General features: G+C 43.3%; 1 protein-coding gene across 2 annotated transcripts in view; it reads left to right on the top strand.

Moving 5' to 3' along the window:
- LOC149205836 (Thioredoxin family protein) overlaps positions 1-22,873 on the top strand; it is a 395,762-nt gene that overhangs the window by 50,977 nt on the left and 321,912 nt on the right. For both annotated transcript variants that reach the window (XM_089393567.1, XM_089393566.1), the window contains exon 3: positions 21,123-21,246. In XM_089393567.1, coding sequence (XP_089249693.1) covers positions 21,123-21,246 — 124 coding nt within the window. The remainder of the gene's footprint in view (positions 1-21,122; positions 21,247-22,873) is intronic.

Here is a 22,873-nt window from a genome sequence, read left to right as displayed (position 1 = left end):
TTTGCGATCTTCGTCTGCCCATTGGTCTGGGGGTGATGGCTAGTGCTCGGGGTGAGGTTAGTACCCACCAGCCAGAATAACTCTTGCCAAAATCCCCCCATGAACCTACTGTCCCGGTCACTGACAATAGTCTTCGGAAGACCATGAAGTCGAAACACCTCCCTGAAAATAGTTTAGCCACCTGTGAGGCCGAACACCGGGCGGGAATAGCGAAGAAGTGGGTGAATTTGGTTAATCTGTCTACCACCACATAGATGCAGTCCTTGCCTTGGACTGTAGGCAACTCGGTGATAAAATCCATCGAAATACTCTCCCATTTCCCTCAGGGATAGGAAGAGGTTGTAACAATCTAGCAGGGTGTGTCTGCTCACCCTTATTCCTCTGGCACTTATCACACTCCCAGACGTCCCTTAGAACATCACCCTTAAGGCTCTTCCTTGCAAAACGCTCCGATAGCCCAATATGTTTTGGTGAACCCCTGATGCCCTGCTAACTGTAAATTGTGGGCAGCCTGCATAATCTTCTCCCTCAATTGGGAGTTAGGCACTAAATAAATCCGGTCCTTGTAGTAGATCACCTCGTTCATCACCCTGTACTGGTCATCTGTAACTGCGCCATCAAGGACCTCACATGCAAATCGGTCCTTGGAATACTCCACTAGCAACTGCGCCTTCTAATCTAGCGCAATGCTCATCAACGAAATAGTGGCCGACCTCCTAGACAACGCATAAGCCACCACATTGTGCTGACCCTTGACTGAAAATTTCTAACATGAAATTCTACTACAGTAACTGATTTATTTCTCCTACTTATTTTCCACAATAAATTATTTACAAAACCCTTCAGTAAATATCAAAGTAAATTCTATTGCAGTTGTCACATAATAGCATAGAGAAAAGAACAATGAAATATAAGCACAAGAATCAATCACATCAACACAGTTTTTTTTGGACAATAGTCCCCGGAAAAACCCAATGCGGGAAAACTGGTGCAGCAGATGAGGGTTTATTTGTTATTCTTCAGCAACAATCTCTTTACAAGGATTGATTTGTAGAACATAGAGAAACCTTTGTGAAAACACTTGAGATAATTTTCCTCCACTCTTTGGAGAAATTCTGACACCCAAGAGACCCTCCAGCATTCACTGCGTCACCTCTGTGTCATCTCTGCGTGAGGATTGTGTCCCTTGCTACGTTGCTTCTCTGAGCTGTCCCTCTGATGCACTGTGTCCCCTCCTCCTCAGTCTCCGACTAATGCTGATACCCTCCTCTTCCTTCACCCTGCAACTCTCCCTCTAAAATTGAACTCTTACTTCTTGAGAATCGATTTCCCTCAGGTTACTGAGTATTTTCCTGGTGTATCTCCAAATGATTCTCAAGTTTTCATTTATACTTTTCCTATTGAGATATCAATGACCGTGATCTAATCTCTAATCAACGACTAAGATTAAATTAGACTTGATCCTCGTCTCTTAGAAGCTTCTCACCCATATTTTCATTAATACCCATTAATATTTTAATTTTCCTAAGTTTAGACTTAGGAACCCCATTAAAAATATTAATTATTTTAATAAAATACAATCCGGGTGGAATTTCACCAAACGATTTCTAGGTCTTGGAGATCTCATGTGTTCTAGCCCCTCCACAAAATTTCGGAGCTAGAGCACATCCGATGCTACCCAAAAATCAACACTCCCTCTTAGCGAGGAATGTGCTCTAGCAATACTTCCCAACAGAAGTATCACACTGATCTATGACATCGGTCCTTTGCGTTGCTGATGCTCGACCTGCCGCCCTTCATTCACTACGCTGCTGAAACCTGTGCTGTTGCCCATGACACTGCCACTGCGATTGCTGCATCTTTACTGTAGCTCCCTCTTAAGAACTGCACTATTCATTTTTGCTACTGAAACAGATTCTCAATCATTCCCATCTTCTCCTTGAAATAAACAAACTTTGGTCTTCCTAGAGCCTTGGTGAGAATGTCTGTCACCTGTTCTCCTGTCGAAGTGTACTATAACTGTACTGCACCTCGCTAGACACAATCTCTGATAAAGTGACACTTGATGTCAATGTGCTTCGACCGATCATGAAAAATTGGATTCTCATAGAGCTTGATGCAACTCTGATTATCACACAAAATGTTGGTCACTTCCATCCTTCTCCTGAATAGATTCAAAAGCAACTTTCTAAGCCATATGGCTTCACACGATGTTGTGCTAGCTGCCATATATTCAACTTCAACTGAGCTCAAAGCTATAAACTTCTATTTCCTACTACACCAAGATGTCATTCCTGATCCATTGTTGAAACGGTACCTAGTGGTACTTTTCCGATCTACTGAACTTTCAGCCCAATCTGCGTCAATGAACCCACTCAGCCTGATATCATTGCCCCGGGTGTACATTAATCCATGCTCGACTGTTCCTCGTATATATCTGAGAACATGCTTGGCTATTGCCCAGTGTGCCCTCTTCGGTTCCACCATGAACTGACTGAGGGTGTTGATAGCGTAACAAATGTCTGGCCTGGTATTGACCATATACATGTCTGGCTTGACCATATGTTTGGCTTGTACAAGGTGGGATCTACTTCTTTATCTTCAAATGCATCAATCTTCTTCTAGTTGGTAATCATTGGAGTAGCCATGGGTCTACAATCATGCATTCTGAACCTTTTTAAAATTTTTGTAGCATATCACCCTGGTCCAAGGAAAATTTCACCCTTTTGCTCCCAAACTTCCAACCCCAGAAAATAATGCATCCGTCCCAAATCCTTCATGTCAAATTCTGTGGCTAGGTTTCCTTGCAATCTTTGATGAGCCTAGATGAACCTGTCAGGAAAAGGTCATCCACATATAACACCAGAATTAGAGTCTCATTGTCTATAATCAGATAGTAGAGGTTGGGATCTGCGTCACTCTTGACGAATCCCATCTTCTACAAGTAACCGTCAATTCGATCGTACCATGCTCGAGGTGCTTGTTTAAGCCCACACAAGGCTTTGTTCAACCTACATACATGAGTTTTCTTCTCATGCGTCTCAAAACCCTTTGGTTGTTCAATGTATACTTCTTCTATCACCCCGTTCAAGAACGCAGTCTTGACGTCCATATGGTGAATTTCCCACACCATTTGTGTTGCAAGGGATATCACGGATCTAATAGAAGTATACCTGGCTATTGGGGCGAAGGTTTCTTCGTAGTCTATCCCTTCCTTTTGAGCACACCCCTTAGCCACAAACCTGGCTTTGTATTTTTCCACACTGCCATCTGCAGCATATTTGACCTTGTAGATCCATCTTGAACCTACAACTGATCTGTCTTGAGGCCTAGGTACCACTTCCCAGACATCATTGATCATTATGGAATTATATTCCTCCACCATAACATCTACCCATACTTGATGCTGAACGACCTCCTAAAAACTAGAGGGTTCTCCAACTTGAGCCACCAAAGCTTGGTATCTATCTGGTTGTCCACGCCCCCTTTTCTCGTTCCTAAGAACTCCAATGAAATCCTCTGCATTCGATAATATCTGTCAAAGTTCTCAGCTCGTTCTTTCACTGGTAGTGGGTGGATTTATTTGCTCCTCCTCCTGAGATTCCACTTGCTGTGATGCCTTTGGATTCTTGCCTTCGAAGAAATACTGGTGCTGGTTTCTGCTGGTCGAAGTGGCTGGACCAATGGATCATCCTTTCACTGCTCTTTGGAAGACATTTTTCGGGATTTTCTAAAATCTCTGTCCTCCATGAACATTACATCCCGTCGTACTACGATCTTTCTATTGCCTGGAAAGTAGATTTTATATGCCTTAGCATTCTTGCTATATCCCACAAGATATCAAATTTCTGCAGTTTGATCCACCTTCTTCCTCTTTTCTTCAAGTATATGGTAGTATGCCAAGCTCCCAAATATTCTGAAATGACTCATTTCACGCTTCTTGCCAATGAAGACACTCTCCAGAGTAATCTTACCTAATGCACTGTGAGGAGTCCTATTCTGAACATATAATGTTGTGCTGCATGCTTCTGCCCATAAAAATTTGGGCATATCCTAATCATACAACATTGCCCTTGCTGCTTCAACAATAGTTATGTTCTTCCTCTCTACTACTCCATTCTGATCCAGATTATATGGAGCTGTCCATTATATTTTGATGCCTTCCCTTGCGCAAAACTCAGTGAAGTCTTTATCAATATATTCTCCACCATTGTTTGAGCGCAACAATATTATCCTTTTCACTGTCAGATTTTCAACCAGAGCTTTAAACTCTTTGAATCGATCAAAAACCTATGAAGACCCTTTTGAGCGTTTTCTTCCCCAATGCTCTATGAGGAGTTCTATTCCGGATATAGACCGCTGTGTTGCAAGCTTCTGCCCATAAATACTTAGGTAGATCTTGATCATACAACATAGCTTTGGCTGCCCCAACAATAATTCTATTTTTCTGTTTGGCTACTCCATTTTGTTCCGGATTATATGGAGCTGTCCACTCTCTTTTGATGCCCTCCTTTGCACAAAAATATGTGAAGTCTCTGTTGGTATATTCTCCACCATTATCTGGACGCAATATATTTATCTTTTTCCCTATCATATTTTCAATGAGAGCCTTAAACTCTCTAAACCGATCAAAGACCTCATGTCTTTAAGAAATAGATCCAGTTTTTTGTAGAGTGATCATCAATAAAAGTGATGAAGCTTTCGCCACCACTAAGAGGTCTTGTGGACATTGGACCGCAGATATCTGAGTGTCTCAATCCCAATACACATTCTGCTCTATTGTTACTTCTAGAAGACGTTGCTTTAGCGTACTTCCCTAGCACGCATCCTCAGCGTAAGTCATCATGCTCACTACTAAGAGCTGGTACTCCTGTAACAGTCTCTTTGAGCATCCTCAGTGCTCCATGGTGTAAGTGTCCCATTCGCCTGTGCCATAATTCATTTTGTTCCTTCTCACCATTTTAGTTGCTGCCTACAAGTGCCATTGGTGACTCAAGCTGCAACCTATACAATTTGTTGCTTCGAATCCCAATTTTTCTTTTCTTCTTCCAACTTGGATGCTTGACGTATTCTTTCTTTCCCATGAAGTATACATCGTATCCCTTATCCTGTAACTGGGACACTGAAATCAAGTTCATTCCTAATCCTGGCACATGTAGAACATTGGTGGCTCAGATATTGGTCCCTGCTTCCATTTGAAATGCTATGGTGACTCTCCCGACTGGAGTACATTTCGTTCTGTTTCCCATAGTAATTTGAAAGCCTATTTGTTCTTCTTGATAGCTCGAGAAATGTTCTCATACTCTCGTCATATGAGTTGAAGCCCCGTTATTAATGTACCAAACATCTGCTGACGCTGAAATTGCTAGGCATGCCAATTCTTCTTCTAATCTGGTAGATAACTCTGAGTCACTGAGTATCCATCTTGTGCCAATTTCTGACGCTATCCTGCGCCAGCCACTGCTGCAGGAAAAAACTGTGTCCCACCCGAGACAACCACTCTCATTGAATCTTCTTCTATTGCTGACAAATTTCGATTAGGAATACTTAACCCCTTTGTCTACTCACACAAAGAGAGTTTTACCATGAAATCTAATCCTCTTGGCTTGGATTGCGCAAACCCCTTGGAAATTTGAATTACTGCCCTTGCCGGAATTTCAAATTCCTTTCAATGTTGGGTCTTCCAACTTATTTCTTCTGCTTTACCTCGCTCCGATACCATGTGAAAATTTCTAAATGGAAATCTTACTATAGTGATTAATATTATTTCTTCTACTTATTATCTCAGAAATATGCTATTCATAGTGGTCTTATGACAAATATCGAAATATATTCTATTGCAATCTTCACAATTAAAATACTGCCGGAAGTAAATGCAAGGAAAAATACTGGCACAAATATAATCACAATGACAGTTATTTTTGGACAATCTGTAATATTCCTAATTAGCCATGGCTAATTGGAATATTCGATTTTGCTTAATTTTTGCCTTCTATAGTTATTTGTAAATAAAAAAGTGAAGACAGGGAACATAACTCACTTTAAGAATAAAAAGTCACTTCCTAGTAGCACAACGTTGTGACTTAAAGAGGAGCCAAGGGGGGCCAAAGGGGGACGCAAAAATGGGACCCACACAGACACATGGAGGGACTGCGCAGGAGGGAAGAACACGTGGCAAGAGGAGAATCACGTAGGAGGAGGTGAGCCTAGGGATTGTGAGAGGCAGAGGCTATAAAATAGAGAGGAACCCCCTCATTTTGGATCATTCCGTTATGTTCATTTTGAACTAGTCGTTTCGACTTCTGAGCACGCTGGCTGTTTAGCTAGTCTGCAGCACTGTTTAGTGCATTGAGTGTCTCCGTTCGGAGATCTCACCCTTAGCCCCAGGGGACTTCGAGTGCCTGCTCGGGCAAGGTATTTCCTTTGGCATTTCAGTAGTAGTTTTATCAGCATTCCAGCAGCAGTCTCAACAGCGTTTTGGAGGACTGCGCAGCACTGGGAGAGGGACGCAGTTCTTTCTGGCAGTAGTGTTGGATTGGGGGTTTTGTAGGAGGATTTATGCTGGGTGATTGAGCAAGGGACCAGCCCTTGCATCTTGTTGGAGGATCTTTGGCGGAGTTTCAGGCAGAGTTTTGGAGGGGTTTCTTTAGTGGCAGTGCAGAGCATTGAGGAACTGCGTAGTTCCCCCAAGGGGGTGATTTTCGGGGGTCGGCTATTCCAGGAAATCTTTCTAGGTTTTTCTGGGTTTTTGGAGTAGAGCCCGATTCCAGAGTTTCAGCATTTTCCGAGGAGGGGAGCAGCCCCAAATCATTATTTGTTTTCTAGCAGCAGCAACAGCACGACAGTTCTCCAGTAGCATCCACGCAGAGAGGCCATTCCTTGTTATTCTGAGAGTATTTCTTCACTTGCCTTGTGCAAGTCGAGGTGCCATTTGTCTGATCACCTCTTGTACTCATTTTATTGCTCAGTATAATAAAATGGCTTAGCATTTCTCGCTGCATTTCTTGAGTATCTGCTTATATTTCCTGTTTACATTATTATATGCTGTACCACTGTTATTTTGTCATTTCTGGGTTATTATATCATTTGCACATATTTGGTTGGAGTTTTTGCTGGGGTTTGAGGATTATTCTGGGTTAGGGATATTACAGTGGTATCGGAGCATAGATCTGGCTCAGCTTGTGGAGCTAGCGATCTATGACACCGGGGGAAAACCCTACATTTGCTACAGAGGTAGGAGATACAGAGACACTGGACGTAGGTTGGAGAATACCTACGAAGAGGGAGACTGTGTTCCGGTGGTGGACGCAGAACAGGAGGAGCCGGTGGTTGACGCAGAACAGAAAGAGCCGGTGGTGGACGCAGAGCAGATGGCAAATGAGGACGGGAAGAGATTTGCGGATATGCTCCTCAAATCAGTACAGGATCTGTCGAGGCAGATTGAGGTGATGGGGCAGAGATTCATGGCAGTAGAGGCCAGACAGCGTGAGAGCCCACGAGTTTTTCAGATTGGTGAGGGATCAGGTGCATCCCATCATTTGCCAGAGCAGCGTGATACTGCGCAGCAGGTGGCCTCGCATGCCCCTACACGCTCTACCATGCCCACGTTCTTAGGAGCAGACACGGGGGTCGGAGCCCAGCAGGAGGCAGAGCCCGGCCATATGGGCGATTATTTTGCAGAGTACCAGGCATATGGGCAGGAGTTCAGGGATGCTCTTTCATTCAGAGACTTTGTTCAGCTCCAGCGGGATAGTAGGCCCCGCGATCATCACAGAGGGAACCGGCATTACCATGATGGTGACACCCACCGTGCAGTGAGTAGATTCCACTTGCCTACGTTTGATGGTTCATCAAACAGTTTGGCGAAATCTTGGGTGGAGATGCTGGACATTTATTTCCAGCTCAAACAGTTGTCAGAGGCAGAGGCCATCAAGGTGGCAACATTGCATTTGGATGGCGAGGCCCAGGATTGGTCGTTTCACAGGATGGTTACACTTGGGCACTCTACAGTGACGACATATGCGGAGTTTACCAGGAGATTGATGGAGCGATTTGATCGGAGGGATTTAGAGCAGCATTTTGTTGAGTTGACGAGGCTCAAACAGACAGGGAGCCCAAAGACCTACATTGCAGATTTCTTGAGGGTCTCCATGATGGTGCCAGACCTATCCATGACACGGAGGGTCTATATGTATGAAGAAGGGTTAGCGGAGCCACTTCAGGGTCTAGTCCGATCCACTAGACCAGCCACGCTCCAGGACACTATCAGCAGGACCCGGGACTTACAGGATGTCTTACCCAGGACCTGGACACCTTACCCCCAAACATAGAAAATTTTAGGGGCGAATGTTCGCCCTTTGGCGAAATTAAGGGGTTTTAAATTTTTAGTGGGCGAATATTTTGTATCATAGTACATTTTTACAAATCACCTCAAATAGCCCACCTTATTTTAAGGGAGAGGGTAAAAAAGGTAAATTTAGCCCTTGAAATTAGGAGTTACAACCTTCCATTCGCCCATTTTCAAGAATAGGTTTGATTTAAGTGAATCCATTCGCCCATTTTCAAGAATAGGTTTTATTTAAGTGAATGCTATGGGCCAAATACCATATTTATAAAAGAGGTATGGTAAATTAATAAAAATATAAATAAATGAGACGTATGGTAAATAAATAAAACATTTTTTATATTTACTCCATAAGTCACCTTATATACATGCAAGGGTGTAATCAAATAAAAATATAAGTAAAATAAAAATATAAATAAATGAGAGGTATGGTAAATAAATAAAACATTTTTTATATTTACTCCATAAGTCATCTTATATACATGCAAGGGTGTAAACAAATAAAAATATAAGTAAAGTGGAGGTATGGTAAATAAATAAAACATCTTTTTATACTTACTCAAAAGGTATGGCAAATAAATAAAAATATAAATAAACTAAACGTATGGTAAATAAATAAAACCTCTTTTTATATTTAGTCCATAACCCTCATTCTATTTATGAAGGCTCAAGAAAGAGGTTTTATTTAAGTGAATCCTATGGGCCAAATACCATATTTGTAAAAGAGGTATGGTAAATTAATAAAAATATAAATAAACGAGAGGTATGGTAAACAAATAAAACATTTTTTTATATTTACTCCATAAGTCACCTTATATTTACGAACACTCAAAAAATGCATTATATTTAGGTGAAACCTATGGGCAAAATACTATGGGACAAATACCATGGACTAGATTGTTATTATTATCATGCAAAAAAACATTATTAACCCTAATATTAGTATTAATAAAAATAAAAATGGCACATGGTATTGACCCATGGTATTCACCTGGAATGTAGCCTATTTAAATGGGGGAATTAAACTAGCATAGATCCATCTTTACTCTGGATCTACTAACCCCCGAGAGGTATCAAATATCGTGATATGAAAACTAGAATAGAGTGAAAAAATATTTGATCCCTCTCAAGGCTTGGTGGATCAAGAGTAAAAATGGATGTTGTAATTTAATGTATGTTAAACATTTTAGCTTGGTTAAAATAAAAAATAAAATAAAAATCAACTATTAATTTTATTAATTTTTATAAATTACTAATAGTAATTTTTAAGCTCTAGGTTTATGATAACCCATGGTATTGACCCATGGTAATACCAAGATCTTACAAGATTTTATAATTGAGTAAAATATTCGCCATGCCTGGTGAGAGATTCGCCAAAAAATTATATATACATATTATATTATTGATAAAATCGCCTTCCATTTTTCCTATATACCATGGAGATTCACCCATTTATTATACATATAAATTTAGGGGGGGTTCTTAAAATTTTCCCTGCCCCCAAAGAGAGCCTTTTCAGTCTAAGGGGAAGGATATGAGGGTTCCACCTCCGAAGGGGAATCCAGGACGAGTACAGATTGAGGACGATGTCAAGAGAGAGCTGAAGAAGAAGCGGTTGTGCTTCACATGTCAGGAGCCGTGGGCACCAGGACATAGATGTGCTGTTGGTAAAGCACATTTTATTGAGGTCTTCTCCGAGAGCAGCGGAGAAGAGGATGACGAGGATGATGATGCAGAGGCAGGAGATAGCCATGCCATACAGGGACCTTTGCCGGCTCCACTGCCAGCAGCAGGTGGTGCATCTTTTGCACCTACCGGAGGGGCCCTTGCAGCATTGTGAGGAGTTCCCAAGTATCTGACGCTACGCGTACGAGGGACAGTACGTGGCCAGCGGGTATCAGTTTTGGTTGACAGTGGGGCAACCCACAACTTCATCGATGCACAGATGGTTGAGCAGAGAGGTATTCAGACAGAGAGCTTCGATGGGTTTTCAGTCTTGGTCCCAGGAGATCAGACCATGACGTGTGCTTGATATGTTCCAAAGCTTTCAGTGACGATGGGCACCTACACATTGACTGACCACTTTTTCGTGGTCGATATCTCGGACACCAACATGATACTAGGTGTTCAGTGGCTTATCACTCTAGGGAAGGTCACGACAGATTGGAAGACCCTAGAGATGGAGTGGAATGATGAGAAAATAGGGAGGCATGAGAAGATACAGGGACAGCACACATATCCGCCTCAAACTGTGTCGGCGCCTCGGATGGAGGCAGTCTTCCAAAAGGGAGACATAGAGTGGGTAGTGGAGCTGCGGACATCAGAGGCAGGGACTACAGGACAGACGGTACATCCATAGATACAGTCCATCCTTGATCAGTATGCCATAGTATTTGGGGAGATTCCACCAGGACAACCATCGGATCGGGGGTTTGAGCACACCATCGAGCTTGAGCAAGGCATACAGGCAGTGATCACCACCCCCTATAGGCACCCTAAGGCCTATCGGGACGAGATTGAGCGAGCTAACCAGGAGTTGCTGGCACTTGGGCACATTCGACCGAGCACGAGTGCTTTTGCTTCTTCTGTGGTGTTGGTGAAGAAGAAAGATGGTACATTGAGGATGTGCATTGACTACAGGGCCCTGAATAAGAGGACCTTGAAGAACAGGTACTCCTTACCTAGGATCGATGAGTTGATGGACGAGTTGAGGGGAGCACGATTCTTCTCAAAGATTGATTTTTGATCTGGGTACCATCAGATTCACGCGAGGGAGCAGGACATTTCCAAGAACGCCTTCAGGTGTCACTGTGGGCACTTTGAGTTCTTGGTGATGCCTTTTGGGCTAACCAACGCCCCCACTACATTTCAGTCCTGCATGAATGACATCTTTCGTAGTCACTTGAGGAAGTTTGTGTTGGTATTCTTTGATGACATTCCCATTTACAACAGGACTTGGGAGGAGCATCTCCAACACATTGAGACGGTATTGTGTATCTTACATGAGCAACAGTTCTATGCCAAACTCTCCAAGTGTGAGTTTGGGTTGATGGAGATGTTGTATCTGGGACACATCATAGGGGTGGACGGAGTGAGAGTCCACGAGGAGAAGATCAGGGCCATCAGAGAATGGCCGGAGCCGAGAAATGTGACAGAACTTCGAGGGTTCATTGGCATTTGTACTTGCTACGGGAAGTTCGTCAAAGGTTTCTCGCAGCTCGCTGCATCCTGGCAGATTTGACGAGGAAGGGGGCATTCAGTTGGTACGATATGGCGCAGCGTGCCTTTGATAGGCTCAAGGAGGTTATGAGCAGCTGCCCAGTGCTTGCGTTGCCAGACTTTACGCAACCATTTGTTTTGGAGTGTGATGCGTCGGGAGAGGGGATCGACGCAGTGTTGATGCAAGGAGGTCACCCTATAGCCCTTGAGAGCCGGAAGCTCCTTCCGCACGAGAGATTGTATTCTATATACGATAAGGAGATGTTGGCCATCATGCATGCATTGGCTAAGTACCGACAGTATTTGGTGGGTAACAGGTTCAGGGTGAGAACTGATCACAACAGCCTCAAGTTATTTTTCGAGCAGAAGCAGCTACAGGAGAGGCAGCAGAAGTGGATCAGCAAGATCCAAGCATATGACTTTGACATTGAGTATGTAAAGGGTAAGAACAACATGGTAGCGGATGCCCTTTCACGTAGACCAGCCACGTTGTCTCTTATGAGCTTGGATACAAACTGGCGGGCTCGACTCCTAGTAGAGTACTCCAAAGACAGGTTTGCATGTGAGGTTCTAGATGGGCAGGTGGCATATGACAGGTACAGGGTGGTCGATGAGATCATCTATTACAGGGACCTGATCTTCTTGACTGAGGGGTCTCAGCTCAAGAAGAAGATACTCCAGGTATCACATGATTCACCATTGGCAGGACATCAGGGGTTTACCAAAACCTATAGGGCCATTAGGGAGAGGTTCTCATGGAAGGGCCTCAAGGAGGACGTACTCCAGCACATCGGGGAGTGCGATGTTTGCCAGAGGAACAAGGGAGAGATGAGCCATCCTGCGGGATTATTGCAGCCTCTTCTCATTCCGGAGGGGAAATGGGAGAGTATTTCGATGGACTTCATCACAGGGTTGCCCATGGTACAGGACAAGGATTGCAGCTTTGTCGTCGTTGACCGATTGACGAAGTACGCACATTTTTTTGCCATATCCGCACACTATACAGCAGCACAGGTGGCCGAATTGTTCTTTAGAGAGATCTTCAGGCTACATGGTCTTCCTAAGACCATCGTTAGTGATAGGGACAGCCGTTTCGTGGGCGGATTTTGGCAGGAGCTTTTCCGGTTGGTGGGGACGGAGTTGACACCGAGTACCAGTTATCACCCACAGACGGATGGGCAGACAAAGATAGTTAACAAGTGGTTAGAGGGCTACTTGCGTAACTATGTTAGTGGGCAACAATGAGCATGGTTGAGGTGGCTGCATCTAGGGGAGTACTGCTACAATACTTCGCATCACATGTCCATTGGTATGTCACCATTCTATGCCTTATATGTGTATCATCCTTTATCTTTTGCTGACGTGATGTTTGGTGATAGCAAGGCTCCCAGAGCCAAGATTTGGGTCCAAGAGAGTTAGGATATTCTCCGAGCTGTCAAGGATAACATGGCTACAGCACAGAACCAGTGGAAGCTGTATGCCGACAGGGGTCGGGTGGAGAGACAATTTGAGGTAGGGGACATGGTCTACCTACGACTACAGTCATACCGATAGTCGTCACTAAAGCAGAAGGGGGTTGAGAAGCTCAAGCCCCGCCTTTATGGGCCGTACAGGGTGATACGCAGGGTTGGGCAGGTTGCATATGAGTTGGAGCTGCCCCAAGGCAGCAAGATTCATAACGTTTTTCATGTATCATGCCTGAAAAAGGCATTGGGATAGCAGGTGACAATAATAGATGAGCTACCACCCATGGATGACGAGGGGCATTTAGTATTGCAGCCAGAGGCCATCATTGATACCAGGGAGAGGTAGCTGCGGAGCAGGACGGTTTGGGAATTCTTGGTGAGGTTGAAGAATTTGTCGGATGAGGATGCCACTTGGGAGAGTGAGAAGATCTTGCAGCATCCGTCACTTCAGTTGCTTGAGGACAAGCTTGAGGACAAGCAACATTTTGCCAGGGGAGACTGTAACATTCCTAATTAGCCATGGCTAATTGGAATATTCGATTTTGCCCAATTTTTGCCTTATATAGTTATTTGTAAATAAAAAAGTGAGGGCAGGGGACATAACTCACTTTAAGAATAAAAAGTCACTTCCTAGTAGCATAATGTTGTGACTTAAAGAGGAGCCAAGGGGGCCAAAGGGGACGCAAAAATGGGACCCACGCAGACACATGAAGGGACTGCGTAGGAGGGAAGAACACGTGGCAAAAGGAGAATCACGCAGGAGGAGGTGAACCTAGAGATTGTGAGAGGCAGAGGCTATAAAATAGAGAGGAGCTCCCTCATTTTGGATCATTCAGTTATGTGCATTTTGAGCTAGTCGTTTAGACTTCTGAGCACGCTGGCTGTTTAGCTAGTCTCCAACACTGTTTAGTGCATTGAGTGTCTCCGTTCGAAAATCTCACCCTTAGCCCCGGGGGACTTCGAGTGACTGCTCGGGCAAAGTATTTCCTTTCGCAGTTCACCTCTTGTACTCATTTTATTGCTTAGTATAATAAAATGGCTTAGCATTCTCGCTGCATTTCTTGAGTATCTGCTTATATTTCCTGTTTATATTATTAAATGCTGTACCACTGTTATTTTGTCATTTCTGGGTTATTGAGTAGGTGACAAACCCTTGCATCTTGGAGGATCTTTGGCAGAGTTTCAGGGAGAGTTCTGGAGGGGTTTCTTTAGTGGCAGCGCAGAGCATTGAGGAACTGTGCAGTTCCCCCAAGAGGGTGATTTTCGGGGGTCGGCTATTCCAGGAATCTTTCTGAGTTTTTCTGGGTTTTTGGAGTAGAGCCCGATTCCAGAGTTTCAGCATTTTCCAAGGAGGGGAGCAACCCCAAATCATTATTTGTTTTCTAGCAGCAGCAGCAGCACAATAGTTCTCCAGCAGCATCCACGCAGAGAGGCCATTCCTTGTTATTCAGAGAGTGTTTCTTCACTTGCCTTGTGCAAGTCGAGGTGCCATCTATCTGATCACCTCTTGTCCTCATTTTATTGCTTAGTATAATAAAATAGCTTAGCATTCTCGCTGCATTTCTTGAGTATCTGCTTATATTTCCTGTTTATATTATTAAATGCTATACCACTGTTATTTTGTCATTTCTGGGTTATTATATCATTTGCACATATTTGGTTGGAGTTTTTGCTGGGGTTTGAGGATTATTCCGAGTTAGGGATATTACACAATCGTCCTTGGAAAACCCAATGTGGGAAAACCGATGCAGCGGATGAGGGTTTCTTTATTATTCTTCAGCAAAATCTCATGTACAAATTACAACGAACAAAACAAGAGTGAGAAAATTTACAAACGCTTCCTGACAAATTTCTAATCTAGGTGAAGTACCCCTCTTTCCTCTGAATCCTTTTGCATCCCTCTGCATCAATTTTCCCACACTGGCCCAACGTCTAGCTGCCCACGCAGTCCCTGCGTCAACCTGTTCTTGCTTTGCATCTCGCTGTCTTGCACTCTCGAAGGATGCTGATACCCTCTGTCCCTTTCTTACCTGCAACTCTCCCTCTGATTCGATTTTCTCTTGCCGAACTTCGACTAGTGAGAAAATTGATCTTACTTGGGTAACTGAGTATCTGCCTCTGGTGTGTTCTCCAGGTGCCCATCAAGTCTCCTCTTATAATCCTCTCGTTGATCAATCAACAACTCAGATTAGATTCTAATCAATGGTTGGGATCACATTGACTTGATCTCCGCCTTCTTCTAGAAGTTTCACCCATAGTTTAGATTGATACCCACTAATTATTTTAATTTCCCAAGTTTAGACTTAGGGTTCCATTAAGAATGATTAATTATTTTAATAAAACTGTTTCTGGGTGGAATTTCCCCAAACGATTTATGGGTATTGGAGAATGCATGTGTCTAAGCCTCCTTGCAAAATTTGACACTTAGAGCACATCTAATGCTACCATAAATCAACACATCGGTCCACTCAAATGCCCCCTTCTTGGTTAATCGGTGAGGGGGGGTTGCCAACTGGGAGAAGTCCTTCACAAACTTCCTGTAGTAGGTGCATATACCCACAAAACCCCTCAACTTTGTCACATTCCGGGGTACTGGCCAGTCCCAGATGGCCCTGATCGTCTCCTCATGTACTCTCATGCCATCCTCCCCAATAATATGCCCCTAATAGAGCATCTTTGTCAATCCAAATTCACACTTGGACAACCTGGCCTAGAACTGCTACTCTAGAATGTGCAACACCACCTCCAAGTGCTGCAAATGATCCTCGTAGGTCTGACTATAGATCCGAGTGTTGTCGAAAAATACCAATACGAATCTCCACGATTGCCCACGGAACACATGGTTCATGTAGGACTAGAAGGTGGTAAGTGCATTGGTTAGGTCGAAAGGAATAACTAGAAACTCGAAGTGCCCATAGTGATACCTAAAAGCCATCTTGGGGATGTCCTGATCCCTCACTCTGATCTGGTGGTACCCCAAACACAAGTCTATCTAGAGAAGTACTTGGCTCCTCTCAGCTCATCCATTAGCTCATCTATGCGTGGAATGGGTTAACGGTTCTTCAGGGTCTTTTTGTTGAGTGCCTAGTAATCTATGCACATGCGCAACATCCCATCCTTCTTCTTCACTAGGACAAATGATGAAGCGAATGGGCTAGAGCTAGGCCTAATATGCCTAAGTGTCAGTAGCTCATGAATGGATCACTTAATCTCATCCTTGTAGGAAATGGGACGCCTGTATGGAGTGGTAATAATGACCTGTACCCTGGTTCTAACTCAATCGTGTGCTCAAACCCCCTGTCAGGTGGCTGCCTTAACGGTATGTCCCCAAACACTATCGATTATCTGTCTCGGATGGCCTGTATGTCCGAGTGTGGTGGCTTGGGTTGACCCCCAGCCTACGAAATCCTCAACTCCATCGCCCACTCAATGTCACCATGCCTCAGGTCAACCTCCATCCTGTGCGCTGAGACTGTCTGTGGAGGGTAAGAATGCATGCCCCGTAGAACAACCAATTTGCCATCCGACCCTGTAAACTCCATCTCCAACTTCCTCCAATCAGTAGTGACCCGTCCAAGAGAATAAAGCCACTGGACACCCATCACCACATTGGTGTCCAATACATCCACCATGAAGAAATGGTCTGTCACTAAATAGTTCCCCATGGTCATTGTCAAAGCGGGAACATATTGCGTACATTGCATGGTCCTGTTTGCTGGCATAAGGAATGAGAAGCCCTCAAACTCCTCGGTCGTGATACCCTTCCTCTGAACCATCTATGAATTGATGAAATTGTGGGTGGTCCCACTGTCCACCAAAATGGAGACACGCTGTCCCTGCATGGTACCTTTGATCCTCAAAGTCAAAAATTTGGGTACCTTGCGTGAGGACTTAAGGGCCCCTCCTGTTGGTGCGAAGTGAGCTCCACCTGGTGGTGGAGGTGGTGGTGTCCCCTCTCTGCATGTGCCACACTATCATTTCAACCCATCTCCAACTCTCCGTCATTCTCCTGGTCACTGTTGGAGAAGACCTTAATGTAATGGGCCTTACCCACTATGCATCTATGGCTTGGTGCCCAAGGTTCTTGATAGGTGAAGCATAACTTCTTCCTCTGCAGGTCTCTCTGGGTCTCCTCATCCAACTGTCCATGCCCCTGATTGGCTCTTGGTGGTGGAGCCCTAGTGTCTCTCCCCCTCTGCTGGAACACCTGTTTTTGTGGTATCTGCGGTTTGGCCCTGGGTAGAGCATCCTGTAAGTCCTGGGCTCTACCAACTACATCCTGTAAAGTGGTGGGCCTGTTGGACCTCACCAAACCCCTCAGTGGCTCTGCTAGCCCCTACAAGAACATGAAAACCCTTTTCCCTTTGATAAATTAGGCACCATCATTGACAATCTCAGGAACTCAGAGATATAGGCCTCAACACTCCCAGTCTGCTCGAGTTGTGTCAGCTCTCCAAAGTGCTTCTTTGGATCTTTCCTCTCAGAATGCTCCAATATCCTCTGGGTGAAATCCTTATCGGCCATGACCCCCGCATGTCCCATGGTGGTTAATCCATGGAACCACCAATCATGGGCTTCCCCCTCTAAGTGCAGCGTGGCAATTTTAATTGCCTCCGCCTTTGTCATCTGGTTGAGTTGAAAATATACATATAACTTCTCAACCCATGCCCTAGCTGATCTCTTGGCTGAGCCATCAAAAGTTGGGAGGAATAATCTCCCCCTCGTGCACTAAAGGTCAGTGCCATGTGTGTAGCCTCCTCCACTCTGCCCCTTGCTCCTCTTGTTGCCCTTGAGTAGGCAGAAGTCCTTGAAGGTGATGGCATCTCTAAAGTCGGGCCCATAGGACTAATACTCCACAAAATAGTCCTCCATGGGCATCTCCTCCTGCCCTTGCGACCCTCGAGCACCAAATGTTAGAAATGTGGGAATGGTAGATTGGGCAGTGTGCTGGAAATAAGTGGTGCGTTGGGTGGATTTGCTGCTTGATGGTGCGAAGGGCCTGAGCCTTCACCCAAATATATTTCTCCCTGAATCCCTTTGCCCTTGTTGTTGTTGCAATTCTACTACCGCAACTCATCAATGCCCTTAGACAGATTGTTGATGGCCTTTAGAAGATGTTGGGCAAACTCCTCTTCTTTACTCATCTTGTCTCCCCCATTATCCCCCATGTCTGGCCTCTCAACCTCTTGTTCAATGGTCACTAGATCAGGAGTGATTTGCAGCTGCCTTTCCTTGCTTTTATACATGTACCTCCTGTAAGTGACGTTCTGCTTATCCTCTGGTGTCATAGACTAAGTTGCTCCCATAGGTTGAGCCAAGACTATGAGCTCTAATACCACTGTAATATCCCTAAGGAAAATTTACAATGATAAACAAAACAAACATAGCAGAAACACACACACAAATTTCACACAATATTAAACACCCAGAAAATGCCAAGATTTGCACTGAGCTGAGCCATTTTATTAAGATAAATGATGGGGTACAATGTGAGATCAAAAGGCATGCACCTGGACTTGCCCAAAGCAAGCTAGCAAAGCCCAAGTGATGAAAGCAAGTGCCCCAATTGCTACGTGGCTGTTTCCTCTATGGCTCTGCGTTGATCACTCAGAAAACTAAACTGCTGGCTGAGAAGAATGGCTAACTTGACCCCCTTCCGGTGCTTAGAAAATTCTGGGAAATTAACCCCGGTCCCTCCTCCCAAAACCTCCAAAACCTAGAAAGGGTTTGGCCAAATGCTGACCCCAAAATTTCGGCCCAATTTCTCCTAGCTCCCTTGCTGCTGGTTATTTCGGCCCACCTGTAAATTCCACTACTGAAGGCTTCCAAAATGGCTGAGATATTCAGTAAGTTCCCTTCCAGAACTCCCCCACAAGTTTTAGCTCCAAACTCCTCTTCCTCCAATGCCCCACGTGTGGTACGAAAAGGGTACTGCATAGGCCCGCACAATCTTTGCTGAACCAACTCTACAACACACTGAAAAAGGCTCCCAGATCAGATCGAAGGTGATGAAGACTCCCCCTAGGGTTGGCACTCAAGGTCCACCGAAGCAAGGGTGAGATTCTCACCTGAAATTCTCTTGTGCTCAACAACACATGCAGACTTGGCTTCCAGCTCAAGCGTGCTAGTGAAAGTGAATGTTCAAATGATCCAAATATGCCCAAAATGAGTGCCTCCTGTTTTGTCATTGTGCCTCCAATTTGCTCTTGTGGGACCCAACCATCGATTTCCTCCATCCTTTCCCTCCAAGAGTGTGTATTTCCAAGAGGGGAGTGTATTCACCATCCACTAACCATTTGTTTTTTCCCTTTCTCCTATGTTGGGCCCTTGCCTTAGCTCCAAAACTTCAAGTGGGGTCCTGCAACCCACTTTTCCTAAGTGAAAGTGCAAAATATGACAAAATTGGAAAAATAGATATTTTCCCTTAGCAATATGGCTAAGTGGGAATATCACATGGAAGCAGATTTGAAGGAGCATTTTGAGTGAATTATCTTCCCTAGCTTGAGGCCGAATTTTGTTCATAAGGAGGGCGAGTTGTTCAATAAAGATTTCTATTAATAAGAGGATCGAGCTGTTCAAATTGTGGGAAGGAAATAGTGTTGCATTTCCATATTAATGAGTGCCAAGAAGATACAACGCTTAAGGGTGTATCCATTCCATTCATTAGAGGAGCCAAACTAATGTATTAATTCCCAGATTTGGAGGCAGATTAGTAGCAGAGGTCTTCAGTGGATTGCCAGCAAATTATTGAGGGCTGAATTGTTTTTACCCAGTGAAGTAACTTTCAAAACTTCCAGGACCAAAGAGAGGCACGATATCAGACATAAGGAGGGACGAAATGTTTATTGAAGTGGAGGATGAATTTATGAGGTTAAAACACTTTATACTCCCAGGTTGCCACCTTAAGCATAATTAATTGAGTTAGGCCCAATAATAACTCTGTTTTTTGAAAGTTGTCGGAATGCACCGGAATGAAAGGCAAACCGTGCGGATGATGGATATACCAAGCGAATGCCATCAGACCCCATAGAAACTCCTCAAAACCCCTCCAAAAGCCCCTGGGCCCGTTGGTGACACCAACCTGCACTTTAACCTGTCTGGCCCCAACTGTGAAAGTCCATCCTAACCATGTCATAAGGAACATCAGAAAAATGAACATTACAGAATTCTTCTCTGAAGTACACATGCATTAGCCTTGAGGACAACAATAATTGATGATGTGTGCCAAGAATTACTACACAAGTGCACTGATGAATATGAGTAATCAATGACAGGTTAAATAATGCATCAATCAATACTGCACATTTTACCACAATGGTTGTTCTGTCTGTGAAATGGCTAGTTTAAACTTCCTTATTAGTAATTTGCGTACTTAACTTTTTGTTTTTGTGTTATTGCTGCTTATACTTGCAAGAAAAAATATGCAATGATTATAAGAATAATGCCTTTAAAGTTTAACTATGTGTCCCTTGCAGCCAGCCGCCTTCCACGAACTTGAAGAATTGCAGATGTAGCTATTTCCCTAACAGAAAGCATTTTTTTTGCATGTGCCCTTACCGAATCCTAATATGTCAGTTTAATCTTTTAATGGATAACTACGAGCATCCTCTAGTTGTGATGATTTAACCTCCCACCAATAAAGAAATAGCTGAAATGCATCCTTTTTTGAGTTTATGCTCAATCAGATACAAATGTTTACAATATGTGAGACTTAATATGAATTTACTAGGCTTGGTTGATCTACTGTAAGGGGTGTCGAGAATTTCTGGCTTAATACTATTACTTTTTTTCTGTATTCAAGCTTCTGTGATCCATAATGAATTAAACAAAGTCTCTCATGTGATTTCTACCGAAGGACTTTGTTTAAAACTATTACTTTTTATTTTAAGCAGAGTTTCCACAAAGTTGACAATGCACACATTCTTATTTAATTGAATGTTTAAACTTCTAGACCTTCTTAAGTCATGCTGGATCAACATAGTAGGATACAAATTGATCGATCTAAATTTAATGGTGTTTATTTCATTAATTATTGCTATGCATCTGATACCTATGTTTTGATTTATGAGAGATTTGGGGTTGGTGTATTGCAGATTACAACCTCTGGTCTTGCAAGTATTGCAAGACTACCATGGGGTTCACAAACTTTACCCACTGCTGCAGCCGTGCGAGAGGAAAAAAGGAAGCCATGTAAGGCTTTGCAGCTGTATGAATTTGGTAAATAATATTTGGAAAGTAGTAGGCGTTCTGCTCAATTTGTGCTTCAGTTTATTCATTATATGAATTGCTATTTATTTTTTAGTTGAGGTTGTTAAATTATCTATATCAAAACTCAGTCCACATTGTTTTGTTTGCATGCTTTTTGCACAAGCATGGCTTCTGTAATAATGTTTATATGCTTCAAGGGAAAGAAGGGGGTATCTTCTAGTGCATTTGAAGAATTCAATATGACTGATAGAACAAGTAATTAGTTGCTTGAAACCATAGGATGGAACCAGTGTTGCAAACATCTCGATAACATCCAGATTTTATCTTGAAATCATGATTTTTTGGCCTAGCCGATGTTTGCCGATTTTTAAAGATATTTTTATAGTATCTAAATTTTACCGATGTTTGCCGTTTTTTACTGATTTTTCCCGATTTTTACGATTTTTTGGTTTTCTGGACCATTGTCGATTTTATCCCGATGCCGATGTTTGCAACATTGGATGGAACCATATTGACATGTGTAAAACTTTTGTTGACAACAAATGATGGATTGTCAAAAAGATTTAATTAGTCAACTGAATCAATAGTTCTGCTCTCAAGATGATTGTTGGGATCTAGTGCATGGCCTTGTTTGGAGACAAGACCAACCCTTGGGCTCTTTTTCCTTTCCTTACTGTTAGGTGTCTGTTACTGATCAAACTAGTAGGGTTGCTAAGGTCTTGGCAACTAGCTATGATTGACACACACAAGATGAGGGCCCACTGTCACCTTGGCTCAAATCCCTACTTTTTAAGCCCAACTTCCCACGGAAAGGCTATGGGAGGATTCTTGTTTGATACCTCATCCAACCAAGTAAAGATCAGTGCCTCAAATGGGGTCTAAGGTTGAGTTGGATGAGTTAATTATTTGTTGTCTTGCTGGTACAATATAAAATCTGCAGAAAATACTCGTAACCACAACAAGATATAACAAACTCAAGAAATACATCAGTATGATCAATCAAAATGAACGTGTTAAAAATACACTAACCAAACATGAAGTTATTGCTGTGATTAGAGTTTTGGATAGAGGGGCTCTAGTGTTATTCTGCTTATTGTCTTGTGAATGTAGGGTATAATATCTGCAGAAAAACACATGGACAACAACAAATACCTTTGAACAAGGCTACCCAAACAGTACCTTGGCACTTTAGATCAAAGATCTATCAGTGGGGAGGCTAGGAGGTGTTATGTAGACTCTTTCGGATCACTTCCAAATCTTTTACCTGAATCAAGACGCAATTTCTAGCAAGCTCGAAATTGATTCTGTGAGATCAGGGGATTAAATCCCACTAGGTACTATGCCCAGAAAATTCTAGCAATAAATTTAAACTTTTTTTTTTAAAAACCGGAACGAGAATTTTTGGAGAATTGGTAATTTTGAAAGATCAACTGCCACTGTTACACCAAATACAACTATTTCATAAATGCCACAAACGGGTCGGTTACAACATGTCTTCGGGGACTTAAACCCATGCAACTGGGTGTTGAAGGAAATGTAACTAGGTCGGGTCTTCATAAATGTACTTTTGATATTTGTATTTATTCAAGAAAAGAAATATTATTTCTATAATATATGTCAATGAGTTTCTTGCTCA

This window comes from Pinus tabuliformis, chromosome 1_2, assembly GCF_031772625.1.
Source record: "Pinus tabuliformis cultivar Carrire ecotype Pingquan chromosome 1_2, CPIR1, whole genome shotgun sequence".
Lineage (NCBI taxonomy): Eukaryota > Viridiplantae > Streptophyta > Pinopsida > Pinales > Pinaceae > Pinus > Pinus tabuliformis.
The sequence above is the reverse complement of the archived record's forward strand: the minus strand, read 5'-3'. Positions and strand labels throughout refer to the sequence as shown.